General features: G+C 67.3%; 1 protein-coding gene across 3 annotated transcripts in view; it reads left to right on the top strand.

Annotated features, from left to right (window-relative positions):
• CABIN1 (calcineurin binding protein 1) overlaps positions 1-24,800 on the top strand; it is a 78,405-nt gene extending 53,605 nt beyond the window's left edge. For 2 of the 3 annotated variants that reach the window (XM_070400266.1, XM_070400265.1), the window contains exons 30-37: positions 16,831-16,994; positions 17,719-17,815; positions 18,658-19,338; positions 20,184-20,255; positions 21,160-21,442; positions 22,748-22,912; positions 23,498-23,724; positions 23,817-24,800. In XM_070400266.1, coding sequence (XP_070256367.1) covers positions 16,831-16,994; positions 17,719-17,815; positions 18,658-19,338; positions 20,184-20,255; positions 21,160-21,442; positions 22,748-22,912; positions 23,498-23,724; positions 23,817-23,957 — 1,830 coding nt within the window. In that variant the 3' untranslated portion in view covers positions 23,958-24,800. The remainder of the gene's footprint in view (positions 1-16,830; positions 16,995-17,718; positions 17,816-18,657; positions 19,339-20,183; positions 20,256-21,159; positions 21,443-22,747; positions 22,913-23,497; positions 23,725-23,816) is intronic. The other variant, XM_070400267.1, reaches the window with a different exon arrangement.
• Positions 24,801-27,551: the final 2,751 nt, after the last annotated feature.

Below are 27,551 nucleotides of genomic sequence, written 5' to 3'. Positions count from 1 at the left end.
GGTGGAGGTCCCGTGCCCCCCCCCCCGCGCCCCAGGGAGGCCTGGCCTAAGCCCTGGAGCCTGTCCTGGCACAGGTCACAGCATTGGGGTGGGCAGGTGGGGACAGGGGAGACATGGAGGCTGGGGTTGGCCCGGGGCCAGAGGCCTCCTGAGACAGTGCCATCCCTGCGGGCTCTCTCCCTGGGCAGAGAGTCCAGGAAAGTGCCCAGAGCTCCCAGGGCTTCCCGTGCAGGTGTGCACACCTCTGGCAGGAGGGCCGTGAGCTGGGCTGCTCTGGCCACAGTGAACTTCTCTTCCTCTTGTAGTTGATGCAGAAACGTTCCCATAGCAACCAAGCTAGAGCGGGTGCTTCCTCCTTCCCCAAAGTGTCTGCTTAGCTTAGCAAGGAGCTTTGTCTTGTTGCAACCCAGTTCCCAGCCACCGTGAAGCAGCACAGGGGCCGAGGCCCGGCCAGCACTGCTTCCTGTTTCCGAGGCTGTGCCGGCTGGCAGCGTGGGGCCTGCGTGGCGGGGGGGGGGAGGTGCTGCCTGCTGCAGTGCAGCCGCCCTGCCTTGGGGCCTCCACAGCCTGCAGCACGGGGGGCAGTCCATGTCCTGGGGGCTGGGCCCGAGGTCACGGAGAAGAGCACAGGTTTTGGGCTCAGGCAGGCTCAGCTCCTGGCCACTTCACCTCTTACTCGGCCCCACACAGGGCACAGGGCTGGCCTGGGCAGGTGGTCCCAGTGGACAGGCGTCCTCAGCACCTAGTGGCGCATCCCGCACTTCCCCTCAGGACAGAGCCCGGGCTGCTTTCTGGATCCCAGTGGCACCTCAGGAGGGCAGTGCTGGTATCGGAAGGGATATGGCTGGGGAGGGAGTGATGGGAGCCCCAGCTCTTGCCTGGCCAGGGCCCTCCAGAGGCTCCAGGCTGCCCTGGCTCAAGTGGGGCCTTCCCAGCCCGTGTGTGCTGTCCTTGGTCACCGCTGTGCAGCTCTCCCCTGTCTGCCTGTCACCCCAGCAGATAGGTGGCTGCCAGTTCTTCAGCAGCACAAACCGCCGCCTTCCCCGGCCGCCTTCCTCACCGTGCAGTCTCCAGGCGAGCACCTGGACAGAGGCCGGGCTGCAGGCCCCCTGCCCCCAGCGCCTCCACACATCCCCAGGCGGTTCTGCAGAGATGAGCCAGGGTCCCTCCCCCCAGGTCTCCCCAGCCGCTGCTCTGCCCCCTCCTGGCCCTCAGACCACAGACCACTGTCATGCTAGCCCATCTGTGGGGACCAGGGAGGCTCCTTCCCGCCCCGGGGCCAGTCCCTCTGTCTGCTGGGCTCTGGCGAGAGTGCGCACCTAGCGGCCGCCACGCAGGCCCGGTGCTTCTCTCGGCCTCGATTCTGTGTCGCCCACAGTGGCAGGAGGTACAGTTGCCACAGCCGTCTTTTTCTGCAGCATTCATGCGCTGCCCCCGCCCTGGCGCTCCTCTGACAGCAGGGCCCTCACTGGGGGGACAGGTTTCTAACGCCCCCCGCCACCATCCTTCTTGGCCAGACTCAGCCACACCCTTCTCCGTGACTGCCAGTGGCTGTGACCTCGGGCTGTCCTGTCCCCCCCGCCCCCCCCGCCCCGTGAGCAGATGCCAGGTGGTAAGGAGGAGGCCTTTGCAGAGGCACCCCAGCCTCTGACCTAGGGCATGGCCCAGCCTGAGCCCCTCTGTCTCAGAGAGAGCCGCTGGTCCAGGTGAAGGCCCCGGGCGGGGACCTCCTCTAGAGCAGCGTTGCCATCGTCCTCCTGACGCCTCCTCTGGCCGGTGCCAGCCGCAGGCCATGCTTAGTGACCGTGAGTTCCTGTCACCCACAGAGTTCCCGGGACAGGAACTCGAGGAAGCAGCAGCCCCCGAGCACGGGGAGCAGGCACCATCCTGGCTGCGTGCCCACCAGGCCTGGGTCTGTGCCTGAGGGAGCCCTTCCCTCCCACCCCTTCCAGCCCCCGAAAGGCACCGCGCTGGGGGGCCTGTGGGAGCCTCTGCCTCACTCACATCCACCCCAAAGCTGAGTCACTGACACCCGCCCCCGGATGCCTGCCCCAAGTTCAGGGCTTTTGCTGGCAGACTTCGCAGACCCAGGCATGCCCAGGGGAGGTGTGGTCTCCACCAGCTGGTATCCCCACCTCCTCAGATAGCATCTGTGCTGCCTCCCAGCAGCACACAGGCCCCGGCCTCAGTGAGGTGCCCCCCACACCGAGGCCTGGCCTGAGGGCTCAGGGCAGCTCCTCAGTAAGGTGCCCCCCACCCAGCCCTGGCCTGAGGGCTCAGAGCAGCTCCTCAGTGAGGTGCCCCCCCCTCCCAGGCCTGGCCACAGGGCTCAGGGCAGCTCCTCAGTGAGGTGCCCCCCCCCCCCCCAGGCCTGGCCACAGGGCTCAGGGCAGCTCCTCAGTGAGGTGCCCCCCCCCAGGCCTGGCCTGAGGGCTCAGAGCAGCTCCTCAGTGAGGTGCCCCCCCCACCCAGGCCTGGCCACAGGGCTCAGGACAGCTCCTCAGTGAGGTGCCCCCCCCTCCCAGGCCTGGCCTGAGGGCTCAGAGCAGCTCCTCAGTGAGGTGCTCCCCCTGGCCTGGCCTGAGGGCTCAGGGCAGCACCCCTCTCACCCTCCTGCCCTCTCAGGACCAGGGAACATCTGGTAGGAAGTACCCAGTGGGCAGCAAACCCACGCCTTTCCTCAGGTTGGTCCCACCCACATCACCTTCTCTCCACTCAGCACTGTTTGTTTTTATTTTTTTAAATTACTTCATTCTATGGCTGCCTATTCCTAAGTGAATCTTTTTTTAAAACATTTTTTTATTGATTTCAGAGAGGAAGGGAGGGGGAGAAATAGAAACATCAATGATGAGAGAGAATCATGGATCAGCTGCCTCCACGCCCCACCCTGGGGATGGAGCCCACAACCCGGGCATGTGCCCTGACCTCCTGGTTCATAGGTTGACACTCAACCACTGAGCCATGCCGGTGGGACTGACATGAGCTGTTTAAGATCTCTAGGCCTGAATAACCCCAACACCTCCTGGCGCTCAGACCCCATAACCTGAGGGTGAGCGGAGTGTGAAAAGGGCAGAGGAAGTGACACTGGGGGAGGTACCTGCATGACAGAGCAAGGGAGCATGTGAGCCAGTGTGGGGCATGGCTGAGTGCTGTGTGCATGCGGGGCCGCTGGCAGACACCCCCACACCTGCCCCATCATGCCATGGCACAGAGGGACTGGGGGGCCGGCGGGGGGAGGGCCTTCCTGGGCTGCGCTACACCCACAGCTCATTGCATCCTCCTGACCCTCAGGGTGTCGGTGGTGCCGTTATCCCGGCCTTACAGACGAGGAAACTGAGGCTGGGCACACCCGTCAGCTCTGGAGCCGGGGCCTAGACTCAGCAGTGTCCGCTGCTCAGGCGGGAACCCGCCGGGAACCACGCGGGGCCAGGGAAATGGTGGGCAGGGCACAGCCCCAGAGACAGGCCAGGGCCTGTGGGGTGGTGGGCAGGGCTGTAAGGACGGGGCGTATGGGGGCAGCGGAGGGGGCAGGGAGCCTGGCCTGGTGCTCCGCTCTGCTCTGGGGCACCAGGTCCACTGTCCCAGGTGTCTGCCCGCTGTGGGTCCCTGAAGGGCCACCGCGTCACCCAGTTTCCCCGCTGTGGCCTCGCTCCTGGGCATCGTCTTCCGATTCCGGCAGGCATTGCCCGGGGTTTGTGGTGACTGTTCCTCTGCCCGGGGTGCCTGGTCACCGAGGGCCTCTGCGCCGCAACCCGCCCTTAATGGCAGTGACTGGCAGGGGCCCCGGTCCCCTTTCTCCTCCATAGGATCAGAGCCGGCAGCAGGGAGGTGCAAGGAAACCCAATGACATCACAGTGGGAACCAGGACAGAAAGAGGGAAAAGTTTAAAGGGAAGAACTGTGAGCTCCGTGGCGCAGCGGCAGTTGCCGCACGAGCGCTATTTTTAGCCCGTGGAGATGATCTACGGGCCGGTCGCAGTAGCAGAGTAAACAGAGAACCGTGTCACGTTCTCCAGGGAAGGAGGGCCATCTGTGCGTCGGAAAACGGCCGGCAAACTGTGTGGCTTCTGGACTTGCCCCGAGCTTTCCATCTTTCCCATCCGGGCTCTGCAGGCGCCCTGACTTCCCAGCTCCCAGCGCGCAGGCCTGGGTTCAGCCTTCCCTGCCCTGCCCTGCCCGCCCCCCTGCCTCCCTGCCCCCCTGCCCGTGAGCCCAAGGCAGCAGGCAGGGCAGGGCTGACTCCTGCCCTCACCCCAGGGGCTGGCAGAAAGCATAAGGCAGGACAGGGCCCCAGGATGCCAGGCCCCTGCCCGGCAGAATCACCACCCAGAAACCCTGCCCAAGCCAAGCCACCTCGTTCACAGCTAGAATTTAACAAAGAAACAACTGTGAGCAGCCTGGAGGTGGGCATCGGGCATGCGCCCTCCTCTGGCCGTGGGAGCCTGTCCGTCTCCAGGTGGGGTTCGCAGTGTGGCCGCGCGAGGATGCTCGGCAGAGGGAAGGATTGCTTAGCCCTCAGCAGGCACAGCTGCACCGGGCAGTCCTGCAATTGGGGGGCGGGCACCCCGCAGCCTGCACAGCCGCAACTCACCCTGGGTCACGCAGCCCCTACACGGCAGAGCCCCGCCTGGAGCCCAGGCCGGGGCCCCAAATCCTTCTCGCTTCCACGCCGGAGTTTGTGGCCAGCCGGGCCTGGCAGTGTTTGTGTACACTGGGGGCTCAGGCAGGAGCTGGCTGCTTCACATTCCTGAAGAGGAGCTTTTCCCAGTGGGCACTGCTGCTCCCTGCCCTGGAGGGTCCCTGCTGTGCCTTCCTGAGGCCCACACCCACCCTCTCAGCCCCAAGCCCCGTCCGGTGGGCAGCACCCGGTCCTGAGGGCGCAGGGGAGGCTTACTTCCGGGGATTGGTGGGGAGGCACGGGGCCTCTGAGGCCTGGCCAGGGAACAGGGCGAGCAGCCCCTCAGACCCAGGACCTGAGGGTGGCCAGGAGCCTGGGCAGAGGCTGAGGGAGGGCAGTGGCTGTTGAGGCAGGACCCGGGGCGGGGGCAGGGGCCGTGGGTGCCCTCACTGTGGCAGCACTGGGAAGTGTGCCCTTTGGGAAGGAGAAGGCTGGGCAGTGCCAGCCTCCGCTCTGTTCACTCGGTCCCATGTGGCTCTCACCCCAGATCCAGGTCCTCCCTGTGCCCACCCCCAGCCTGTGGGAGGCAGCAGGCAGCCTGGCTCCTAGGGGGGTGGGAAGGAATGGCAGTGAGTGGCCTCTGCCAGGGGAGGGAGGCCACGGGGCCTGTTCCGTGGGGTGCTGAGGGTCTCGGGGGGGCAGGCACCTTCCCGATCCTCTCCCATCTACTCCTCCCCGCGGCCCAGTGTCATGATGAGCAGGGTGAGGCTGACAGTGATGGCAGCACAGGCCCAGGGTTGCTCAGCCTGTGAGGAGCAGAGCCGGGATTCCCAACCCACGGAGCCTGGCTGCTCCCGCACCACGGCGCCCAGCCTGCAGGGTTCGAGGTTACAACACAGGCAGAGCCCACACTGCATGGCGTGGTGCTGGGGCAGCGGGAAGGGAGCCTGCCGGCTACTGTCACCACCCACCCCGGCTGTGTCCTGCTTACCTGGCCTGCCCGCCCCCCAGGGGGAGGGACAGTACGTTTCCCTGTTGGCAGCGAGGAAAGGAGGTGGTGAGTCTGGTCCACTGAGCCAGGGGTGGAAGCGCTCTGCCCTCTGCCTGGTGACCACTCAGCCTGTCTCACCGCGGAGGTGGGAGATGTGAGCACCCAGCACTTGGCACTCGAGAGCCCTGGGGTCCAGCTGTGTGTGGAGGTGGCCATGCCCCACACGAGCCCCAGGAGCAGTCATGCAGGGAGGACAGGGCAAGTGAGGGGCCGCCCTGGCCTGGGAGGCGGACGGGCCACGGGTCATTCGGAGGGACCATCCTGCCCTGCCTGGCACTGTCCCTTAACATTCCCATTGTGCCTTCAGAAACCCTGCCTGGACATAAAACAGCTGTGGCATCCCCCCACCCCCCCCCACCCCCGGGAGGATTCTGGGTGTGGGAGGTGGCAGGGGTGGGGGCACAGGGGAGGGCACAGTGTGCTGCGTCACCTCATCACACCCCCCCTCTCCTCCCTTAAGGCCTCCTGAGGGTCCCTTGTGGCAGGTCATTGGTGGCCTCAGGGGATCCCAGAGAGGCAGCCCTGGCCGCCCTGAGGCTCCCTCAGCGGCGGTGAGAGCCCCGGGAGGGCGGTCCTGAGGCCGGAAGTGGGCGTTGTTGCCGTTTCCAGCCCTTTTTCCAAAAGAGGCCTTTCTCACCGCCGCCCGCCGCCCGCCCGCCGGACCACAGAAGGACAGCCCCTCCGGCAGGGACAGGAAGAGCTGGGCCCCAGCTGCTCCGGCTGCACCCCGCCCCCCACGCTCCTGGAAAGGGGCGTGCACCCCAAGAGGCCATGGGGTCTCTGCTCTGCCTCTCCCCCCCGCCACACACACAAGGCCCCGAGCTTGGTGGCCAGGCCTTCCTTCTGGAGTAGCTTCAGTCTGGGAACCTGTCCCCCTCCCTCGTTTTTTCCACTTTTCCTATTTGGAAAGTTTGACCAAGTGGCTTCTGAAAGAACAGCATCGGGCTGGAAATCCAAACCAGAGCTCTGGGCTCAGGAGCTCCTGCCTGGTTTCCATGGTGATGGGTGTGGAGTCCCTCCCACACGTGGGTCTCCCACGCTCTGCCTTCTCTGCTGGTGTGTCCTGTCCCCATGCTCACCTCACCCGCCTGTGGGCCAGTATCCGAGGCTGTTTCTTCATCTGCACAGCGGGGCTGACCGGGCGCCTCCTGCAGGGGGAGGGGGGGCCACAGGAGACCTGCGCCCTGGGCCGTGGCCTCCAGGCCAGGTAGGAAGACCCGAGGGAAGGAGGAGGGGAGCGGCCAGCTCTGGGCTGCACGGAAGGGCCTGGGGATGAGAGCACGAGTGACAGGGCTGTCAGGGGTCATTGGAGGAGGAGGCGAGATGGGCCCAGGTCCGTTGAGAAGGCCCTTTGAAGGAAGTGCAGGGATTTCGTTGGTTAAAAACAGATTTTGAAATGCTGGTTTCTACACATGTGAGAATTCTAAAGTGAGGGTGTGGCAGAACAGGTGGCACTTCCCCCATCGCCCGCCCATCCCTGTTCAGCTTGGCGCTGGGCTTTGTCCCCAGAGAGGGACCCCCTGGCCCTACTCAGGCGGGTGCAGGCCCTGGGCTCAGGCCGTGCTGTGGCCCAGCCCAGGCTCCTCTGGTGGCGAATGAACCTGCCTCATGATGACACGGAGCCGCGGGCATGACTCTCAGGGCATTCCTTCCCTCTCGGCGAGCACCGGTGGGGACGCAGGCACCCCAGGGACTCACGTGCTGGTCCCCGTGCAGCTGAGCGTGGCCTGGGTGTGACTGTCGCCTGAGGGACAGGGACCCTTGCATGGAGCCTGGCTGTGTTTCCCGGGGCAGGTCCTCTCCCTGTTCTACCCGTGTCCTCACTCAGGGGTCAGACAGGCAAGAACGGCTGGACTCTGCGCAGCTTAGAGCAGTCGGAACAGCTCTGAGCCAGGGGGCCAGGCCTGAGGGTGCAGTGGGTGCAGCGGGGCCCGTGTGCCTGTGAGGAGAGGCGTGTTCCCTGTCCCAGCATCAGAGGAAGAGAGGACGGGCTGGGGTGGCACTCAGGCCCAGCAGCCTCCAGCGGGCACTCGGCGGAGAAGCTGCCCCGCAGCAGGGAGGCAGGGAGAAGTGGCAAAGGCCTGTGGTTCCAAATTAGCTGGCATCTCAGAGCGCCAAGGCCGAGAATTCAGACCCCCTCCCAGAAGCATTCCGGCCACCTGCCAGCAGCACAGGCCCAGCCCCGGGAGACAGGTTAGGCCAAGTGGGGACCGAGGACCCGTTGGCAGGAAGGAGCCCGGGCGACCTGGGCTCTTGCTGTGACCAGGCCAGTGGGCAAGAGCAGTGCGCCAGGGACCCCCCAACCCAGGTTGACCCAGAGCGGCCAGCCCCTCCCTGCTCACAGGCTCCTGCTGGCCCAGGGCGCGGTCAGGGCGGCCTGGCCTCCTGGGTCCCCAGGCTGGCAGGGACCTCTACCTCTTGGGCCCTCGGGTGGCCTAGGTATCTGTCTCTTCCGGGTGCCCCTGCATGTCCAGGTGCCCTGCAGGCAGTTAGGACCCAGGGGCTCCCGCACAGGGTGCTGACAAGTCCCAGGAGGGGCTCGGGCCCACCAAGCCTGCCCTTGCAGGTGCTCTACATGTGACCCCCCCCACCCGGGGCTCCGTGTGCGCAGGCGTGCTACCCTGGGGGGTCAGGGAGTGTGGCCTCCCTCTCCTGGGCCTGCCAGCTAGAGACGGAGATGCCCATCTCCTGGCACAAACAGGGCTCAGGGTACAGGCATCCTGTGGTGCCAGGAGCAGGTCTGAGGAGGCTGACGACTGGCAGGCACAGACCTTTTCCCAGCGAGGTACCCCCAGAGGCTCGGCTCAGCAGGTGCCTGGCACAGCGCCCCTGAGCTCCCCACAGTCACCAGCGGCTCCCTCCCTCCGTCTCCCGAGAGTGCCACCCAGGCTCCAGGTGGGAGGGTGTGTGCTGGGGCTGCCAGGGATCAGACCCGGAGGCCTGGACGCAGGGCTGATTCTAGAACCACCCTCAACACAGATGCTCCTTCCGGGCCCAGGTGTGAGGGGCACGTTCTCAGCTTCCTTTGGTCTGACTTCCAGGAAGTGGATAAGGTATGAAATGAGGTCATGAGCTGTGCAACGCAATGTCACATGTCTGCTCCTGCCCTGGGGACAGCCAGGAGGAATGCCAGCTATGGTGCTGTCCAGGCCCGGGGTGAGTCCTGGCCAGACTGGGCTCACTGCTGTGGGACAGAACCGGTGCCCGACTCGGAACCCCATCCCCCATGTGGTGACATGATGACACACATGTAGGTGAGGAGGGGCTGCTGTGGCTTGAGTGACGTGCGGGTTAAACTCCTTGCCTGAGACCCAGCCCACAGTGAGCGCTCGCTGGGGGCCCATGCTTTCCTCGCAGCCTTGGGGTGGCCGGGCCTCATGCTTGGCGCCTACAGGTGGCTGACCTCTTGGCGCCCCGGCCTGGTCCTCCCAGTACCCGGCAGAGTAGCAGTCCTCCAGGGGTGCCGAGATGCCACCTCTGGGTCCCAGGGGGGCGGGCAGAGGTCCTGGGCCCCCAGGAGCCACATGGGGACCTGGCTAGAGGGATGGTTGGACCTGGGCTGATAGGAACCGGGGGCACTTGGCGAGGGTGCGTGGCAAACCTGGGAACACCAGTGGGCTGGAGCCAGCCCGGGTGGAAGACAGGTGGAGACGAGCCATCTTGGGAGATGTCACCTCGACAAGGGCCACCAGGATGGGGGCCAGGCCTCTGGGTGTGTGGGAGGGAGGAGGGAGCGAGGAGCCTGGGGCGCTGGGGAGGTGAGAGAGAAACTGGTTTGGGGGCAACCTCTCTCCCTCCAGCCCTGCTCCCGCCTCTGCTGGCCTTTCCTGAGCTGGGCTGGAGGGGCCACCAGCAGCGGGTGGGCAGTCCCTGGGCAGCCCGCCCTGGGGAACTGGGGCGGAAGGTGCTGTGTCCACACAGGAGCGCCGGGTGCCATCTGCTCTGGGTGAAGCTCTTCCCTGCTGAGCCCACTCCTCACCTGTGGGATGGGCACAGGACCCCTTCCTGGCATCAGCAGGGCAAACGTGCCCAGGAGCAGCCCTCCCCACACTACAGAAGGCTGCCCTATTGGGATGCCCAGCCCCGCCCTCGCACCCTGGGGCCCAGTGCCTGCATCTCGCTGGGCCTCAGTGAGGCCCCTCCAGCTGTGAGCCCCTCTGTTCTCCCTACCCCTGAGGGTGTCCTGCCCCACTGACGGGTTCCACACCCACAGCTCTGCCTCCACGGCCTCGTGGCACAACTCCAGGGGGAGCCATCCACACAGCTAACGGGGGCGGGGCAGCCGTGGCTGGCCGCTGCCCACCTGGCCCCCGCACTCCGGTCAGCAGCCCCCCGCGGGGATCGGCCAACAAAAGTCTGTTGTGCTGCTGGGCCCGCTTCCAGCCGAGCCCGCGCCCCGTCCGGCTCTGCCCGCCCCGCCCCGCCCGGCCCGCCGCGAGCGCCTCCGCGGCCATGGCCCGGCGCCGGCAGCAGCTCCGGCACAGATGCCACGGCGGAGCTGGCGGGTAGGAGCTTGCCCGGGGGCGGGGGCCTGGGCCGCCACGGCCTCCCCGGCACTCGCCGTTCCGAGCTCCCCGAGTCCCCCCGGGCGCCGGCCCCCGCCCGCCTGGCGCAGCAGGAAGCCCGCGGGCCCTGGGTTCCCGGGCGCCGCGGCGGAGGAAGTCGGCGGGTGGTGGGCCGGCGCCCCTGGCCCGGGGCCCTGCGCGGCGTCAGGTGGGCGGAAGGGCGGGCCGGGCGGCGGCGTGCGGGGGCGGGCGGCGGGCACCGGGAGCCGCACACGCCCGCGTCGCCGGGAGCAGCGGCGCAGCGCGCCCCGCCGATCCAGCCCGGGGCCGCGAGCGGGAGAGCGGGCGCGGGGGTGTGCGCCGCGCCGCGCGCGAAAGCGAAAGCTGCTCGCGGGCCTCGGGCCCCAGCAACTTGGCGGCGGGCGGCGCGACGAGGAGCTGCGCGGGGCGCTCCCAGGGATGGTGAGCGGACCCCCGGGGGGCAGCGGCCCTTCCCGCTCAAATAGCGGCGCGGGGGCGGGAGGTGGTGCCAGCGCTTGGCGGTGCCCAGTCCGCTCCGAGCCCTGAGCCGGGCGGGACCTTGGCCGTCAGCGGGAGGAGTGGGTAGAGGGACCCGGGCCCGGGGTGGGGCCGCGAGGAGTTGCCCGCAGGCTGCCGACGCACTGAGTACTTTCGGCGTCTCCCGGGGAGGGGAGGGGAGGGGAGGGGAGGGGAGGGGGGCGCCGCGGCAGCTCGGGCCCAGCCTGCGTGTCTCCCTGGGCGACTGCAGGCCAATGGCAGGCTTCCCCGGCCCGGCCTGTGCCGGGGGGTTACCTGTGGATGCGGGGAATCCCTCGCCCTGCCGGGGAGGGCAATGGCGCCCCTGGCGGCCTCTGTACACCCTGCAGCCGGAGACGCCAGCCCTGAGGGGTTTGCAGTGGAAACGTTAGGACTTCCTGCCCCCAGGGGTGTTCAGCCTCGCCTGCCCCGGGGTCACCCAACCTCAGGCCTGGAGCAGATGAAGGCTCCGAGCTGTGGGAGGGGTAGGGCCGTTAGCTCCTCGGGACAGCAGGAAGCCGCCCTGGCCCCCGGGCCCAGAGTTCCCCGTGGGGCCGCGGCGGGTGGGGCTGCCCGGCCTGCTCTCTGGGGGCAGCAGGGTGGGCGGGAAGCGCCGGAGGCTGGGTTCTGCTGTGGTCATCCCTGCTGCTGTGGGCCTGGGGCGGCGCGGCCAGGGGTGAGTGCGAGCACGTGTTGGAGAAGCTGGGCAGCCCTGTGAGTGCTGTGGGCCCGGAGCTCATAGGCACCAGGTGGACTTGCTGTTTGGGAGGCTCCTGTGCGTTTGTGGGTGACAGGTGTCTCCCCAAGACTGTGGAGGGTGTTGGCATTCTCCCTGAGGCCGCTCCTAACCTCAGAGCCTGCAGCCCAGCTTCCCCCAACTCGTGGTTGTCCTAGAACAGTGATGGCGAACCTATGACATGTGTGTCAGAGGTGACACGAACTCATTTTTTTGGTTGATTTTTCTATGTTAAATGGCATTTAAATATATAAAATAAATATCAAAAATATAAGTCTTTGTTTTACTATGGTTGCAAAGATCAAAAAATTTCTGTATGTGACACGGCACCAGAGTTAAGTTAGGGTTTTTCAAAATGCTGACACGCCGAGCTCAAAAGGTTCGCCATCACTGCCCTAGAAACAACTTGGTGCTTCTCGGGAAGCGGGGCTACCCCAGCACCATCCGTGCGAGGGGCTCCCTCCTGCGCTCCAGGCCAGCTGCCCCCGCAGCAGCTGGTCCTCCCCGCAGCCTCTCCGCCAGCCCCGCACCTGCTGCTCCCGGGACTGGGCTACCGCAGGCGCCCGCCCTCGCCTGCTGGAAGCTGAGTCACCGAGGGCCGTGCCAGGGGGGCTGGAGGGATCCCTCTCCGGGGGCTCTCCCCGGGGTGCTCCAGCCCTGTGTTCTCTGTGGACAGGGCTGTGGACGCCGAGGGGCCGGGAAGTCATGCTCATTGTCTCATGGCACCTGGGCCCGGCGGGGCTGGAGGCCCAGGAAGACAGAGGCCCAGCCTGCCCCGGAGAGCACGGCCGCCCGCCCGCCCGCCCGCCCGCCCGAGTGGCCCCTCGGCCCCATCCTGAGGAGCAGGAGAAGCCACGGGGAGAAGGCTGTTCGGCTCACTTTTTTTTTTTTAATCGACTTCAGAGAGGAAGGGAGAGAGAGTGAAGAGAGAAACATCAATGATGAGAGAATCGTTGATCAGCTGCCTCCTGCACGCCCCCTACTGGGGATCGAGCCCACAACTCAGGCACATGCGCTGACTGGGAATTGAATCGTGTCCTGGTTCATAGGTGGTCGCTCAACCACTGAGCCACGCCGGCCGGGCCAGCCAGTCACCTTGATAATAACCCTGAAGACTCAGACCCCAACACCCACCAGTGGGGACTTGACTAGTGAAGGGATCCCGTGGGGTGACGCGCTGTGGCCATTGTGAATGGTGGGGAGTTTTTGATGATGCAGGAGAATACATGTGCTGTATATGCTGAGTCAGAGCTAAGGCAGACGCCACACGCCCTGGCTCCTTCCGCTCAGGACACCCAGGCGACGGAGTCGGCCCCAGGGGCTGCCCCTGTCCCCCTTGGGAGAGGCCCCCCTCTTTCAGCTCCTGCTCCTCCTCGGCTTCTCTCTGGCTCCCCCTGGTGACCCCTCCCCAAATTCCTGCTCTCGGCCTGTCACCCTGGTAACTGCCTCTTCCGTCCGCTCAACCTGGATGGCGACCACATGTGTCTCTGTCCCGGAGTAGAGCCCCCATTGGGGGGCGTGGCTGACCATCCGCATGGCCCGGGTCCCTGGGTGCACTTGGCTTTCTGTGCCGCTGCCAGGCTCTTCCCCAGCCCAAAGGGCTGCTCTCCCCTCGCCTCGGCCGCCAGCCGGGCCAGGTGGCTTTGTGTTATGCTTGCGCGTGTGCATCTGGGAGTAAAAGGGATTGATGGGGGCCTCTCCCTGGAAGGGATGTGGGTGGTAGGGAGCCCTCTCCCTGGAAGGGATATGGGTGGTAGGGGTCCTCTCCCTGGAAGGGATGTGGGTGGTAGGGAGCCCTCTCCCTGGAAGGGATGTGGGTGGTAGGGAGCCCTCTCCCTGGAAGGGATGTGGGTGGGTAGGGAGCTCTCCTATGCAGGGATACGGCCAGGCCTGACCGCACGGGGTGTGTCCTGGCCCTGGCCCTCTGCGGGGATTAGCTGGAAGCCCCTCGGGAGTCTGGCTCCAGGGCGCAGGGACCCTTGCCTGGCCATGGAGGGGCTGCTCAGACAGGCCCTCCAGCCCGAACTTGAGTAGGGAACCCACAGCAGCCTGGGCTCGGCGGCCGTCCAGTATGGCGGAGCAGGCTGCCTCGCTGGGCCGCGGCTTCCTACCTCCCCAGTGAGCAGGGTCCGCCAGCCAAGCTTGTTGGCACATGGGCACGTTGTGTGACTCTGATGCCACAGGTTCCCGTGGGCAGCATCCTGTGATCCGGGAGGGGATGAGGAAGGGGGGGAATCCCAGAGGGTGCGAGTGGGCGAGCAGCGCCGTGGGACGGGAGGCGTGCCTGCAGAACGTGTCTTGGATGAGGATGCCTCGCTTCAGTGACCAGACGGCAGCCCTGGCGCCACGATCCCTGGCGAGGCTGGCGTGTGGGGCTGCGCTGCACAGTCCCCGTGAGCCCCCGCAGAGCACGGGGCCGGCAGGGAGTTTCCGTAGCTGCCGATGGGCTCACCCCCCACCCCCCCGGGAAGAATCAAACGGGTACATGCCTCTTGGCTTCCGTTCCAGAACCTGGGAGCAGAGCAGGTGCATGGGATCCCCCTCCACAGGGACCCTACCCCCCACCACCTGCGAGGGCCGCTGTGCCCACTGCCCGCCCTGCCCTGCTGAGAGCCAGTGTTGCCCTGGCAGGGCCTTCGCAGCCCTGTTTTCGGGGGAGGAGCGCTGGCCCGCACCGCCTGTGTGGCCGGGGCCCTGCCCGTCCCAGTGAGTGTGGGGTGGGGACTTGCTGTTGCCTTTTCAGTGCAGAAAAGTGTCACCGCCTGCTCCCGTCCCCCGTGCAGGGCTGGGTGCACCTGCCACCTTGGCAGTCTCCGGGCGAGGGGCCACGGGGATGCGGGAGCCAGCCCTCCCCGAGCCTTGCTCAGCCAGGTGTGTGTCGGGGCCCCAGGGACAGGCCCAGAGCAGACGAGACCCCCTCCTGTCTAGGGCATATCCCCAGCCACAGACCACCCCCCGCTCCCCGCCCATCGGAGGGCTGGCCCCCAGTGATCCCGGCAGAGTCTTAGGGGGGCAGCAAGCAAGCAAGCAGGGCTTCAGGGAGGAGGTGATGTCAGCTGGGCAGAGGAGGCAGGAGGCCATCTTAAGAATTGTGAGATTCACGGCCATGCGAATGGGCGGTGATTGTCCTGAGTTGAGGCAAGAGAGGGTGAGAGCTGCACGGCTCAGAGCAGCTGAGTGGGGGCAGGAGCCCCTCTGGGGCCGTAAGCAGGGAGGGAGGCGAGTGTTGTCCTTCCCGAGCTGGCCCTGGCCCGGGCCGGGTGGGTGGATTTGGGGGGCAAGAGAAGAAGGAAGAGGCTGGATGATTCCTGAGCTGGAGCAGGGGTTTCGGGGTACACGGGGCAGGCTTGGGTTCCAGCGCAGTGTGAGAAGGGGCCTTTTCTAGTAATTCGCTGGAGGTGGAACGGGTCCCCCCAGAGGCGGTGAGCTCCCCAGATGTGCGGACCGAGGTGGGCACCCCCTTGCAGGCATGGAGGACAGACATTGAGGCCCAGATACCCCAAGTTCCTGGAGCCTCACGGCACTGGCACCATATCTGAGGCCCCCACGACCCCTGCCTCTGCCCACCTCTCTGCCAGGTTGACCCCGAGTCCCTGGGGGCCGTCTCCAGCCCCCCTCCCGCCCCCGCCCCCTCGCCTGTGCCCTGGCTGCACGGGTGTGGATGGCAGGGGTAGTGTAGGAGGGGCCCAGAGAAGTCGGTGCCCCTCTCCTCACACCCACCCCAGACACGATCTGGGAGTAAATGGGACCCTTTTCTCGTCCTTCCTGGTGGCTCCCGAGGAGGTTCCGTGGGGTGTGGCTCTGTGGTTGAGTGAGACCCAGCAGCCGGTCACACCCAGGTCCCAGCCGCCTGTGGCCCGGCCGCCGGCACGCGCCTGTGGTGGCGGCAGGAGGCTGGGCAGTGCTGCCCACGTTCCTCCCCTTCCTGTTACCCAGGGGCCACGGCCGAGCTTCCTCTGATCCTCAGGGGTGGGGGAGCCGGCTGCGTGACCCGAGGGCTTTCTCTGAGCGCGAAGCTGTGGTGAGGACCACGCTGATGTCTGTAGGGCCTCCTGGGACCAGATCCCCGGGGCCTGGCAGGTGACAGAAGCAGCACCTTCCTGGGCGGCCGCTGTGTCATAACTGGGTGGGCTGCCAGGGCCACCTGGGGGCAGCCACGCGGCCGTCCCATCTCCAGCAGCACCTTCCCCTGAGCTGTGGCGAGAGCCACGCCTGCCAGGTGCCAGGGGAGAATGCAGCGCTGGTGTTCATGCCCTGGGCCAGGGGGGCCGCAGCCCCTGGGTTTGGGGTCCGCTGGTGCCTCCTCTGGCACTGCCAGGCATGAGGGTGGCTGCCAGCTCCACCGCCCCAGCCTGCCTGGGTCTACCCCCCCCCTGCCCCCCGCCCTCCTATCCTCCCGTCCAGTGTGGAGTCTGCGGAGCTGAGGGTTTCAGGTCCTCTTGCTCGAATGGCTCCGGGCGGGAGGTGCCCGGCTCCCCTCCCTGGCCTGGTGGGTGGGTGCCACGGAGTCATCAGCGTCCAGGGACCAGGCCTGGGGGGTCACCGCCTGGACCCCTCCCCGTGGGCCCGTGCGGAGGAGGCAGCGTCGCTCACAGCCCTGGTCCGTTCCGAGCCGGGATTTCTCGAGGGTGCTCTCCACGGGCCTGTCCGGGGGCTGCCAGCCCTTTCCAGGCCCCACAGTCCTGCTGCGGAGACGTGCGTCCTCCTGTCCTGGCCCCAGGCCTGAGGCCCGCGCAGGTGTGCGCTCTGCTCGCTGTCAGCCACTCCCTGGCCCTCAGGGGGTCGCAGGCTTGGCGGAGGGAGGCGAGGGGTGCTCCCCAGAGCCAGCCCTGCCCCGGCCCAGCCTTCAGACAGCGGGCAGGATGGGCGAGGAGTGGCCGAGGGGTCTTGGCCAGAACAAACCTCGGACAAAGGCGCGTTAGTGGGACCGAGCATCCTAGGAGCTGCAGGTCATTTCCTGCTCAAACCTGGCTTCCCGATGCTGCTGGAGGGAGTGCGCGTGGGAGCGGGGTCCCGCGCCTGCACCTGGCTGGCGACCCCTGCCAGACGCTCACGCTCACGGCGGCGACCTTTGACCCTCAGTTTAGCTCCAGGTGTTGGGCTCCCTGCGAATATGCCTGTGCAGGCGGGGAGGCACAGCTTCCTATTTGACCAGTGGTTGTCGTTGACCAGTTGCGACCCGCGTGCTTCCCGTAGGAGACACACAGATCAAGTGCCGTGGACGCATTCAAAAGGGGGGAGCACAGCAGCATGGGGACCGTTTCATGCCATTGGGGGGGGGCAAGGTGGGGTGGCCATACTTCCGCCCCCTTGGGCAGAGTCCCCTGGCACCGTGGCAGCGCCGGGTGCAGCCCTTCTCACCCTCCCCCCCCATCACCCTGCAGGGCATCTGGCGGATCCCCGTGGACGAGATCGACCGGCCGGGCAGCTTCGCCTGGCACATGAACCGCTCCATCGTGCTGCTGCTCAAGGTGCTGGCCCAGCTGCGGGACCACGGCACCCTGCTGAGGGTGTCCTCCATGCTGCAGCGCACCCCGGACCAGGGCAAGTGAGTGCAGCGCGCGGCCCTCCACTCGGCATCTCTGCCAGAGCCTGGCATCCACGCGCACCGCCCGGCGCCCAACGCTGGGGAGCACAGGCTCCTGCGGGGCTTGGTTTCCCCCCTGGGACTCTGACGGTCCGGTCTTCCCTCTCCTCCTGCTGCCCCCACCGTGGGCACCAGGGATGCTCCAGGTCGTGGGAAAACAGGCCAGGTCAGAGCTTGGTGTCCCAGGTGAGCGCCAGTAACAGCAGGCCAGGCACCAGGAGGGCCAGGGCCTCAGAGGCAACCGGGGATCCCTCTGCCGGAAAGAGGGGGGCACGCAAGACCAGAGACATCCGCCACAGCTGCCACGTGCAGGGCGGGTGGGGGACCCAGAAGAGACGCAGTTACAAGGTCTGGCCCGGCTGTGGGTCCCCGCGCTGCCAGCAGCTGTCCCCATGCCTGTGCCGCCTCCCCTCCTCGCCGTCTCGTTCAGCTGCCCTGTGCCAGGCTCTGGGCAGGGGCCTCAGCGGGATCTGGGGCGCACAGGTTTGTGGGGGAGAAGCCAGAGCCCCAGCGCCCACTGAGCTGGCCCCGCCCACTGCGAGCCCAGGGCAGCTCCTGGAGAACAGACCCGGGCAGATGGGCACCTGAGGGTCGGGCAGGTTTTCCGGGGCAGGAGGGGCTTGGCCCCCGCCCAGCAGTGCTGTGTGACACTCTGCCACCCTCTCTGCCCCCCGTGTGCCTGCAGGAAGTATCTGCGAGATGCCGACCGCCAGGTCCTGGCGCAGCGGGCCTTCATCCTCACTGTGAAGGTGCTGGAGGACTCGCTGAGCGAGCTCGCGGAGGTACCGCCGCACCCTCCTTCCCCTCCTGGGGTCCCGGTCCCGCGTTCACTCCTAGTGCCCTCGTGTCTCCGCCTGTGAATGGTACCTCCTGCCACCCCGGAGGGGAGTTGAACACAGCCGTGCGCAGGCACGTAGCCAGGTGCCAGCACATGAGGCAGACATGGGCTTGTGGTCAGCGGGGGTGATAGTGACATTCCCCAGGCTGCTGCGCCCACGGCTCCCTGTCCCAGCCCTGAGCCCTGCTAACAGCATCTGTAACGACAAAACAGATGGCAAAGCCGGCCGTCCCCTCGCCCGCCAGCTCCACTGGCTGAGCAGGGCTCTGAGTGTCCGGCCCACGGTCCCTGCCTGCGCAGTCCTCGCCTGTTCTACAGCTGAGCCCCGGAGGCCCAGTGGGTGGGCCACTGGCTTAGCAGATGGGACCTGGGTGAGAACAGTCCCCTGCAGACCCCTGCCCAGTGGGGCTGGCTGGGCTGGGGTGCAGGGCCCAGGGCAGCCTCCTAACCCCTCCCCCCGGCCTCTGCACTGGGGCCACGTGAGAACCTAGGACAGGACTGGCCCTGCAGCAGGCCTGGCCGGCCACCCCCCACCCGGCGCTCAGGGCTGCCCCGAGGCTCATGCTGAGGGAAGCTGGCCTGGCCCAGGCCTGTCTGCAGCCGGACCCCTCCAGCCCCACTGCCCTCTCCAGGCCGAGGGTCTGGAAGGGAGGGCCTTCCTCGGGCAAGTCCCCTGGCCCGCAGGCGGGTGGGCAGGGCCAGAGTGGCCTTGGCTGGGCAAGCCTGGTGCCCGGGTGCTTTTCGGTGGAGACACTGAGGCTGCGTCTCTCCCTTCGGCTCCTCTAGGGATCAGAACACCCAGGGCCCAAGGCCTGCGGCCTCCCCGGAGCCAGGATGACCACCGATGTCTCCCACAAGGCCAGCCCCGAGGATGGCCAGGAGGGCCTCCCCCACGCCAAGAAGCCCCCCCTGGCTGATGGCTCAGGGCCCGGGGCCGAGCCAGGGGGCAAAGCGTGTTCCCTCAACCACCGGCCCGTGGCCATGGACGCAGGAGACAGTGCAGACCAGGGCGGGGAGCGGAAGGACAAGGAGAGCCCCCGGGCGGGCCCCACGGAGCCCATGGACACCGGTGAGGCCGCCTCTCGCCGCCTGGACTCCGAGCGGGCACTGCCCCTGCCGCCAGGCCGCTCCCCCCGGGATCGGGCCCCGGAGAGCCGGCCCGCCGAGCTGTCCCTGGAGGAACTGAGCATCAGCGCCAGGCAGCAGCCCAGCCCGCTCACCCCCGCCCAGCCGGCCCCTGCCACGGCCGCCTCCACCATGGCCGCCTCCGCCCCGAGGGCAGGTGGCCACCCCGAGGAGCCGCCGCCACGGCCCAGCCGCAAGAGGAAGCTCCTGGAGGACACGGAGTCGGGCAAGACGCTGCTGCTGGACGCCTACCGCGTGTGGCAGCAGGGCCAGAAGGGCGTGGCCTATGACCTGGGCCGCATCGAGCGGATCATGGCCGAGACCTACATGCTCATCAAGCAGGTGGGTGCGGGTGGCGGGTCCTGCCCGCGGAGCCGTCTGTCTCCCGGTGTTCGAGGGCCTGGCTTGGGGGGTGTATCAGGTGTGGTTCCCACCACCCCTCTGTCCACTGCCCTGGGGTCCCTGCTCAGAAACAGTGAGCGTGTCAAGGCACCGAGCTGTGTGCTTTACACACGGTGCAACTGCCCTTGTCACTACACCAACAAGACTGGGTAAACCCACAAAAAACATGCCCCGCTTTAACAAAGGAAACGAGCCACTTACAGAAACCTATCAAATCCAGGGCAGGGAGACCCCGAGGCCACCGTGGGACGGGCCCGGGGCCCTTCCTCAGAGACCTTCCGGGGCACGCGAGGAGCCGTCGTCCTTCCGACCGTACCTTCCTTTTTCACGTAGCTCCTCCTCCACTGACGGTGATTTCCGCCTGGTTGGATAGGTAGCTGGTCAGAGAGTCCTCCTGATACCAGGTTTCAGGTTCAGTCCCGGTCAGGACGCACACAAGAAGCAACCTTTGGCCTGGACAGCGTGGCTCAGTCAGTTGACCTATGCACGTGCCAGGGTTGCGGGCTCAATCCCCAGTGGGGGGCTTGCAGGAGGCAGCGATCCATGAGTCTCCTCGTTGATGTTTCTCTCCCTCCTCCTCTGAAATCGATTTTTAAAAAAAGAATATGGTCACGGGCATGAACTGGGCATGGCCGGATGGGCCAGAGCTCTGGTCCTGGGGGCAGACCGAGGGGACGGAGGGGCACCTGCCCAGGTTTCCCAGGTGGGTTGGGCCGGGCTCAGCGGTGGGAGGCTCTTCTCAGGAACCGGGGCCGGGCCTCTGACTCGGGGTGTCCCCTGCTCAGGTGGACGAGGAGGCTGCGCTGGAGCAGGCCGTGAAGTTCTGTCAGGTGCACCTGGGGGCCGCCCAGAGACAGGTAAGCCCCCCCCTGCGGCCGGGGCAGGGCCTCCCACCCCAGGGCCCTGGGCTGCAGCCGAGAACCGAGTACCAGCCGCGCCTGTGGTCAGTGGGGCCGAGGGGAGGTGGGCAGGAGGGAGCTGAGCCTCAGGCCCATGGGGAGCCCCTGACCACTGGCCTGTGGGGGGACCATCGTACAGCCCAGCCCCACCTCTGTGTGAGCTCAGTTGCAGCTCAGCTCCCTTCTCTGTAATGAGGACCGGGACCCACGCTGCCCACCCCACGCCGGCCCAGGCCCCAGTCTTGGGGCGACCCCACCGCATCTCACGCAGAAGCAGTGTCAGGAGAGGCAGGTCCTCGGGGCACCGGCCTGACAAGGTGCCCCCTGCAGACAGGAGGCTCACCTGAGCTGACAGCCTCAGCGGGGGTCCCACCACTCAGTGCGGTGGGTCCTCGCTTCTGCTCTGAGAGGCTCGGCACCAGGCCCCCTTGTGGCTGTCCCCTCCTGAGGAGCTGTGCCGTCCCCGTCCCCGTCCCCCCCAGCGGGTAGAGAACTGCAGGCCTGTAGCCGGGCTGCGGGCAGTCCCTGCTGGCCAGGCGGGGACAGGCTGGATGCGCAGCTTGGGGGCTGCAGCCTGGAGCGCGGGAGTGTCCCTCCAGGTCCCTCAGCTTCCGACAGGGGCCTCTGGGACGTCGCCCCAAGGACTGGCCCCGTCACTGCAGCCCCCACATCGGACACTCCAGCCCGTGCCCAGGAGCCGCCTCTGAGTCCCCGCCACGGCCTGGGCGTCCTCCCCGAGAGGGACTCTGGGTCCCACAGGGTCCTCGGGGGCCGGCAGCGGGGCCAGAGCGAGGCTGAGTGCGGGACAGTGCAGGCTCGGGCTGCCCAGCCTGCCTGCCTCACCTCCCTTCCGCCCTCACAGGCCTCGGGGGACACGCCCACCACCCCAAAACACCCCAAGGACAGTCGAGAGAACTTCTTCCCTGCGGCTGTGGCCCCCGCAGCCCCCGACCCTGTGCCAGCAGACCCTCTCCCACGGCCCAGTGACGCCCACCCCAAGCCCCGGCCTGCGCTGCCTGCCGCCTCCACCGCCACCTCCTGCCCTCCCTCCATGTCAGCTTCCACCCCAGACCCGTCCAAGGACCCCGGGCCCCCCCAGCCACACAGGCCCGAGGCCACCCCCAGCAGGGCCTCCCCCGGCCCAGGTGAGTCCAGTCCTGTCCATCGGTGGGGTGAGGCCCCTCCCATCAGCCACAGCAGGTCGGCTCCTGCCTGAGGAGTGGGAGGGGATGGGGCGGGGCCCCCTGCAGCCTGGTGATCCCTGAGCTGGGAATGGGGGTGCGCCAGGGCCCCCTGCTACTCGCTGGCCGCTCACCCCGGGGCACAACCTGCACCTCCTCTCTGAACCTTACCCTCCAGTGCCTCAGTCTCCCCGTCTGTAGAGTGCGGTGAGGAGGGCGGGACCTCCTCCCAGGAAGGCTGAGGCTGAGGCTTTATCTCTTTATCTTGGGATCAGCAGATAAAGGGATGAAGTCCTCAGGAGGAGACGTGGGGTGGGTGCGGCCCTGTGCCATGCGTGACCTCACAGGCCTGTGACTGGGGGGCAGGGGCAGGCTGATGGGCTCATGGAGGAAGAGGGCCTGCCTCCTTCAGGGCGCCATCTGCGCGGGGCAGGAGGCCTGCTCTCCCTGCCCCTGGGCCCAGGAGGGCGCACAGGAGCCCAGGAGCCCCCTCCTGCCCACGCTGTGTGCGGACAGTCTGTTCCCAGATTGCCAGGCGCTGGTGGGGCAGGCAGTGGCTCAGGCCCGGCAGCAGGGCAGGCAGGGGCTGGGGCTGGTCACGCCTGCCTGTGTCGGGCACCAGGAGCTGTCATTCCTGCCGGGTGGGCGCGGCCCCTCACCTGCAGGAGGAGGCGGGTGCTCCTGGCAGAGGGCACTCCATGGGCAGAGTAGGAGGGGAGGGGAGGAGCGCTGGCCAGTGTGGCAGGGGATTCTGGGCCCCGGTGAGGAGGAGGAGGGGCAGGATCAGGACCCGGACTCTGGAGAGGCCTGGATGCAGCTGGGAGTGGAGCGGAGGGGAGGCGGGGCCAGGGCCTGGGAGCAAGCGGGTGGCTGGCTAATGGCCTGGCTGCTGGCCATGGTGCCATCTCCGTCCCTCGGGCCCATCCAGTCCTTGGCTCAACCAAGGCCAGTTCCTGGCCCTGCCCCGTGCCAGGGAAGGTGTGGCCTGGTGGGAGGGCACAGTGCCAACATACCGCTCCGTCCACTCTGGTCGTAGCAGTTCTGACTGACTCTTTCTGATCGCCCTTCCTGTGAGCTGGGCGGTGGGGGCTCGTGCCTCAGTGTGGCCACCCCTGTGTCAGGCGCACACGGTCCAGGTGCAGGGAGGGGCGATGGCGGTTTCCTGCCAGCACCAGCCTGGCCTCACTAGGCCTTGTCCCAGGGCATGGGGGGGGTCCCTGTCCCTCAGGCCAGGTGAGGATGTAACCATGGCCCCCTGTGTGCCCACAGAGGGAGAGGAGCTGGCAGGAGGGGCAGAGGGTGCCGGCTTCCCGCCCCAGGAGCCACAGTGCACTGAGCAGGTGAAGACGGCCCCCCAGGGCCCCCCAGCAGAGCCACAGGGCTGGCCTGCTGCGGCCGCCCCCCTTCCAGGCGCTGAGCCCACCGGCGGCCAGGGTAAGGCTTCCCAGCAGCGGCGCCTCCCTTCCTTGGAAGGATGGGGGTACAGGCAGGGGAGGCCCCGGGGATGGGGAGGAGGGAGGGGTAGGACAGGAGCCCCAAGAGTCCTTCCCACCCTCAGCTCCATAGGGGGAAGCGAGGGCAGGCGGAGCCCAGGCCCAGCTACTTACGGGGCGGAGGGGTGCCCAATGGGACCGGGAGGCAGGCACAGGGCGGAGCAGGCAGGCGGGGAGGCTGGCCAGTGGCGCCGGTCAGAGCCCATTGCCGTCCGCCGCCCCACCCGGCCCGACCCCGGCCTCCTCGGGCCCAGCCTCTCAGGCCCCCTCGGAGGCAGGGCTGGCGCCGCCTGCGCTGAGGACGGGCTCCTTATAAAGGCAGCGCTCGCAGGAACGTGGAGGCCAGCCAGGCTCCCACAGCTCCCCTGGGGCTGGCAGTGCAGCTGCTGCCTCCGGCTCCGGCACACGGAGCCCGTGCCGCCCGAGCGAGAGGGGACGGTGGGCACCCTGGGCTCCGGGTCCGAATTGGGGAGGGGCAGGTAGGCCCAGGAGACTGAGCCAGGCTCAGCCCGTGGCCCACCCCCAGCTGCCAGCTCCAGGGTGCCCAGCAGTGGGAGCGCCCAGCCCCCCGAGGGCCACCTGGGCCAGGCGGAGCCCAGCCGGGCCAAAGCTCGCCCCCTGCCCAACATGCCGAAGCTGGTCATCCCCTCGGCCGCCACCAAGTTCCCCCCCGAGATCACCGTCACGCCGCCCACCCCGACCCTGCTCTCGCCCAAGGGCAGCATCTCGGAGGAGACCAAGCAGAAGCTGAAGGTGACGGGGCTGGGCGGGGGCTGGCGGGGGCTCGGGCGGCGGGGGCCTGGGGCCGGGCCGGCTGCTTGACCAGTGCCCTGCCCGGTCTGCAGTCAGCCATCCTGTCTGCCCAGTCGGCTGCCACCGTGCGGAAGGAGAGCCTGTGCCAGCCGGCCCTGGAGGTCCTGGAAACGTCCAGCCAGGAGTCCTCACTGGAGAGCGACACGGACGAGGACGACTACATGGACATCTGAGGGCCGGACGCCACGCCTGGGGCCCTGCGCACCCCCACTGCCGGGCCGCCACGCCCCAGGGCCCAGCGCACCCCCAGCTGCTGGGCCACCCACGCCCCAGGGCCCAGCGCACCCCCAGCTGCCGGGCCACCACGCCCCAGGGCCCAGCGCACCCCCAGCTGCCGGGCCACCACGCCCCAGGGCCCAGTGCACCCCCAGCTGCCGGGGCCACCACGCCCCAGGGCCCAGCGCACCCCCAGCTGCCGGGGCCACCCACGCCCCAGGGCCCAGTGCACCCCCAGGTGCGCCGGGGCCACCCACGCCCCAGGGCCCAGCGCACCCCCAGCTGCCGGGGCCACCCACGCCCCAGGGCCCAGCGCACCCCCAGCTGCCGGGGCCACCCACGCCCCAGGGCCCAGCGCACCCCCAGCTGCCGGGGCCACCCACGCCCCAGGGCCCAGCGCACTCCCAGCTGCCGGGCCACCACGCCCCAGGGCCCAGCGCACCCCCAGCTGCCGGGCCACCACGCCCCAGGGCCCAGTGCACCCCCAGCTGCTGGGCCACCCACGCCCCAGGGCCCAGTGCACCCCCAGCTGCCAGGCCTCCCTCCCACGTGGCCTCCTCCCTGCCTGCCTGGGTTGGGGGCTGGCCCCACCAAGTGGGGCCCAGGGGAGGCCCAACTCAGCCGCGTGAGAAGGACAGCGATGGGTGGGAGTTGGCACCGCGGCCGCCTTTTCTATGAAATGCTGGCTCTCACGGTGCCCAGCCAGGGCCGCGGCCAGGCGAGCCGACAAGCAGGCCCTGCCCGTGTCAGGTCCCCCACTCCCTTTTTTTGGTTTCTTTTCTAATAAAGATGCAACCGTTCTTTTTGACTCTTTGTTCACGGGCCTCCCTCAGCCAATCACTGTCCAGAGTCCCTGGCTCCTCCTCCCGCAGGCCGGCTGCAGCCCCCAGGTCCCCAGGCCGGAGCCATGCAGGGCAGATCCTTCCTGGAAGGGGGTGAGGAGGTCCCCTCGAGGACACGGGTGACGGCTGGTCCCTCTGGTGTGGGGATGGCGGAGGCTAGGGCCCAGGCTGTGCTGAGGAGCTGCCTTGCACCCCAATGTGGTGGGGCCCTAGGGGGTCCTGAGGGGCAGAGTCTGCATCAGGAAGGGCCCCCCACAGGCCCTCTTGTAGGACCAGCCACACGAGTGGGGCTCCGTGCAGGATACAAGGGTGGTTGGGCGTTCTCGCACCAAAAGGCGGCATTCCCGTCAGGACACGTGCCTCCTGTGTACGGGAGCCAACCAACCGAGGCCTCTCCCTTCCTCTAAGACTCCTTAGGCCTGGCTGGTGTGGCTCAGTGGATAGAGTGTCCGCCTGCAGACTGAAGAGTCCCGGGTTTGATTTCCAGTCAGGGCACTTGCCCGGGTTGCGGGCTTGATTCCCAGGAGGGGGCGTGCAGGAGGCAGCCAATCTATGACTCTCTCTTCTCACTGATGTTTCTCTCTCCCTCTCCCTTCCTCTCTGCAATCAATAATAAATAAATTAATGCAGCTCGAGTGCCCGCCGGCATTCCCACCACCGTCCTTCCCTAACCCGGCCCCGGGAACACCTGGGCCCTGGGCCTGGGCTGAGTCCCGGCGCCAGCCCCCAGGCCTCCAGCGGGTCTGCCTCGGCTGGCGTGCCTGTTCCCGATTCCCTACAGCAGCGGTTCTCAACCTGGGCTGCACATTAGAATCACCTGGGAATCTTTTTTAAATTATGTTATGACAAAGAAACAGAATTTCCGGAGGATGAGGCCCAGAAATCAGGATTTTAAAAAGATTCCCAGGTGATTCTAATGTGCAGCCCAGGTTGAGAACCACTGCCCGACAGGAAAGATTTCACAAGGCGAGTCCGTGGTTTTGAGGGCACCATGCAGGGCAGATGCTTATTACAGCTTATTACAGCTGGGGCCAGCGAAACCGGGAGCTCCGGGAGGGAAGGGGGCTGGGGAGACAGGGTAGGGGTGAGCCTGGGAGGAGCTGCTGCCGCCTATTGCTCTGCTGGTTGCAAGTCTCTAGGGACCCCTAGCGTTTAGGGGGTTCGTGCCTGTGGGGTGAAGAGGAGGAAGGGCAAGGCGTGGGCGTGCTCCCAGGAGCACCACACTGCGCTCTCGGAGTCTTTTGGCTTTTTTTTTTAATGTTCATCCTCACCTAAGGGTATTTTATCCAGTGACTTTCAGAGAGAGTGGGAGGGAGGGAGAGAGAGAGGACGAGGAACATCGATGTGAGAGAGACACATCGTAGGCTGCCTCCCCGACGAGGCCTGACCGGGGCCAGGATCGGTGAGCAGGCCGGCGCTCTAACCACTGAACCACCGGCCAGCGCTGTTCTGAGAGTTTGTCAAAGGCTGGGAGTGGAGGGGCTGATGAATAGAAGCTGCCTCGGCTCTAGCTGTGCCCTTCAGGGTCCTGGTCTCTGCCGATCGGTCGGCACCGGGCAGGGGGTCATCAGTCATTGCGACGGGTCCTGGTTTTGCTGCTTTTCTGGGCCTGGAGCTGAAATACCCACGGAGGCCTCGATGTTATCTGTGGGGAGGAAAGGTCATGGCCGTCTACACCCATGAGCCGCGCTGTGAAAGGTCAGGGGGTCTCTCTGCCTCCGTTCCCCCATCCCACTTGCCACGGAATTTTCCCAGCTTCTCCCGAACCTGCCTCATGCCCACGGGAGGTGCCCAAGCCCCCAGCAGCCCAGCTGGGACGTGTGTTCCCAACCCCGCAAGACTGGTTTCCCTGGTGCCTGCAGGTGCCACCTCTCTGGCGCAACTCCGGCTCGCCTGCCACTCGAGAGGGGCGGTGCCCGGGGAACAGGCTGGCGGACCCGGAGGCGGAGCAGGTCGCAGCCCAGGGCCTCAGCTCCCCGAGGTCGGAGACCTTGAGAAGAGGGTCTGGGAGAGCCTATCTGCCTGTCTGCACACCCAGCCCCGGGGACAGGGCCGGAGTGGATTCCAGGCCGGGACCCTCCCCGCCCGCCCGGGCCTCGGGGCTGCCTGGGCTTCCTAGTGCTGCCCCTCCCAGGGCCCACCTTCTCGTTTGGGCCTCAGTTTCCTCACCTGCACCACCAGGAGGGAGGGGAACACAGAGATTATGCAAACACCGGGAGGGACAGCACCGGGAGGTGGGTCTGGGCGGCTTCTCTCCAGAATCCGGGCTCTGGTCCTAGTTCCCCACTTGGGCCCCTCCCTCCCCAATCTCCACCTCCCTCGAGATCCCAGCGAAACCTGTCAACTCCTGCCCACCTACCCCCACCCCACCCCACAGCCGGGGCCTCCTTCAGGGCCCAGGCACCTCCCTACAGGAAAACCGAGGCCTGGAGACGGACCTCCGACCTCCACGGAGTGGAATCCTGAGATCCCAAGTGCAATCCCGCCTGACCCCCTCCCCTTCCCCGCCCCCAAAGCTCAGGCCCTTCCGGGAGCCTCCCCGGCCACTCAGCAGGCGCCAGGGTTGGGATCCAGCGGTCAGAGCCCCAGCCTCGGGACATCCGGCTCCTCTAGCACCAGAGGTCGGGCCGCTGGGGCTGGCCCCCCACCCACCCCCACCTCGAGCCCCAGGCCGGCCAGGAAAGTGCTAAGGGCGCAGGTGGGGCCCTG

This window comes from Myotis yumanensis, unplaced genomic scaffold, assembly GCF_028538775.1.
Source record: "Myotis yumanensis isolate MYYU_CA2020_CCGP unplaced genomic scaffold, mMyoYum1.0.hap1 SCAF_19, whole genome shotgun sequence".
NCBI lineage: Eukaryota > Metazoa > Chordata > Mammalia > Chiroptera > Vespertilionidae > Myotis > Myotis yumanensis.
This window is presented reverse-complemented; position numbering and strand designations above follow the sequence as displayed.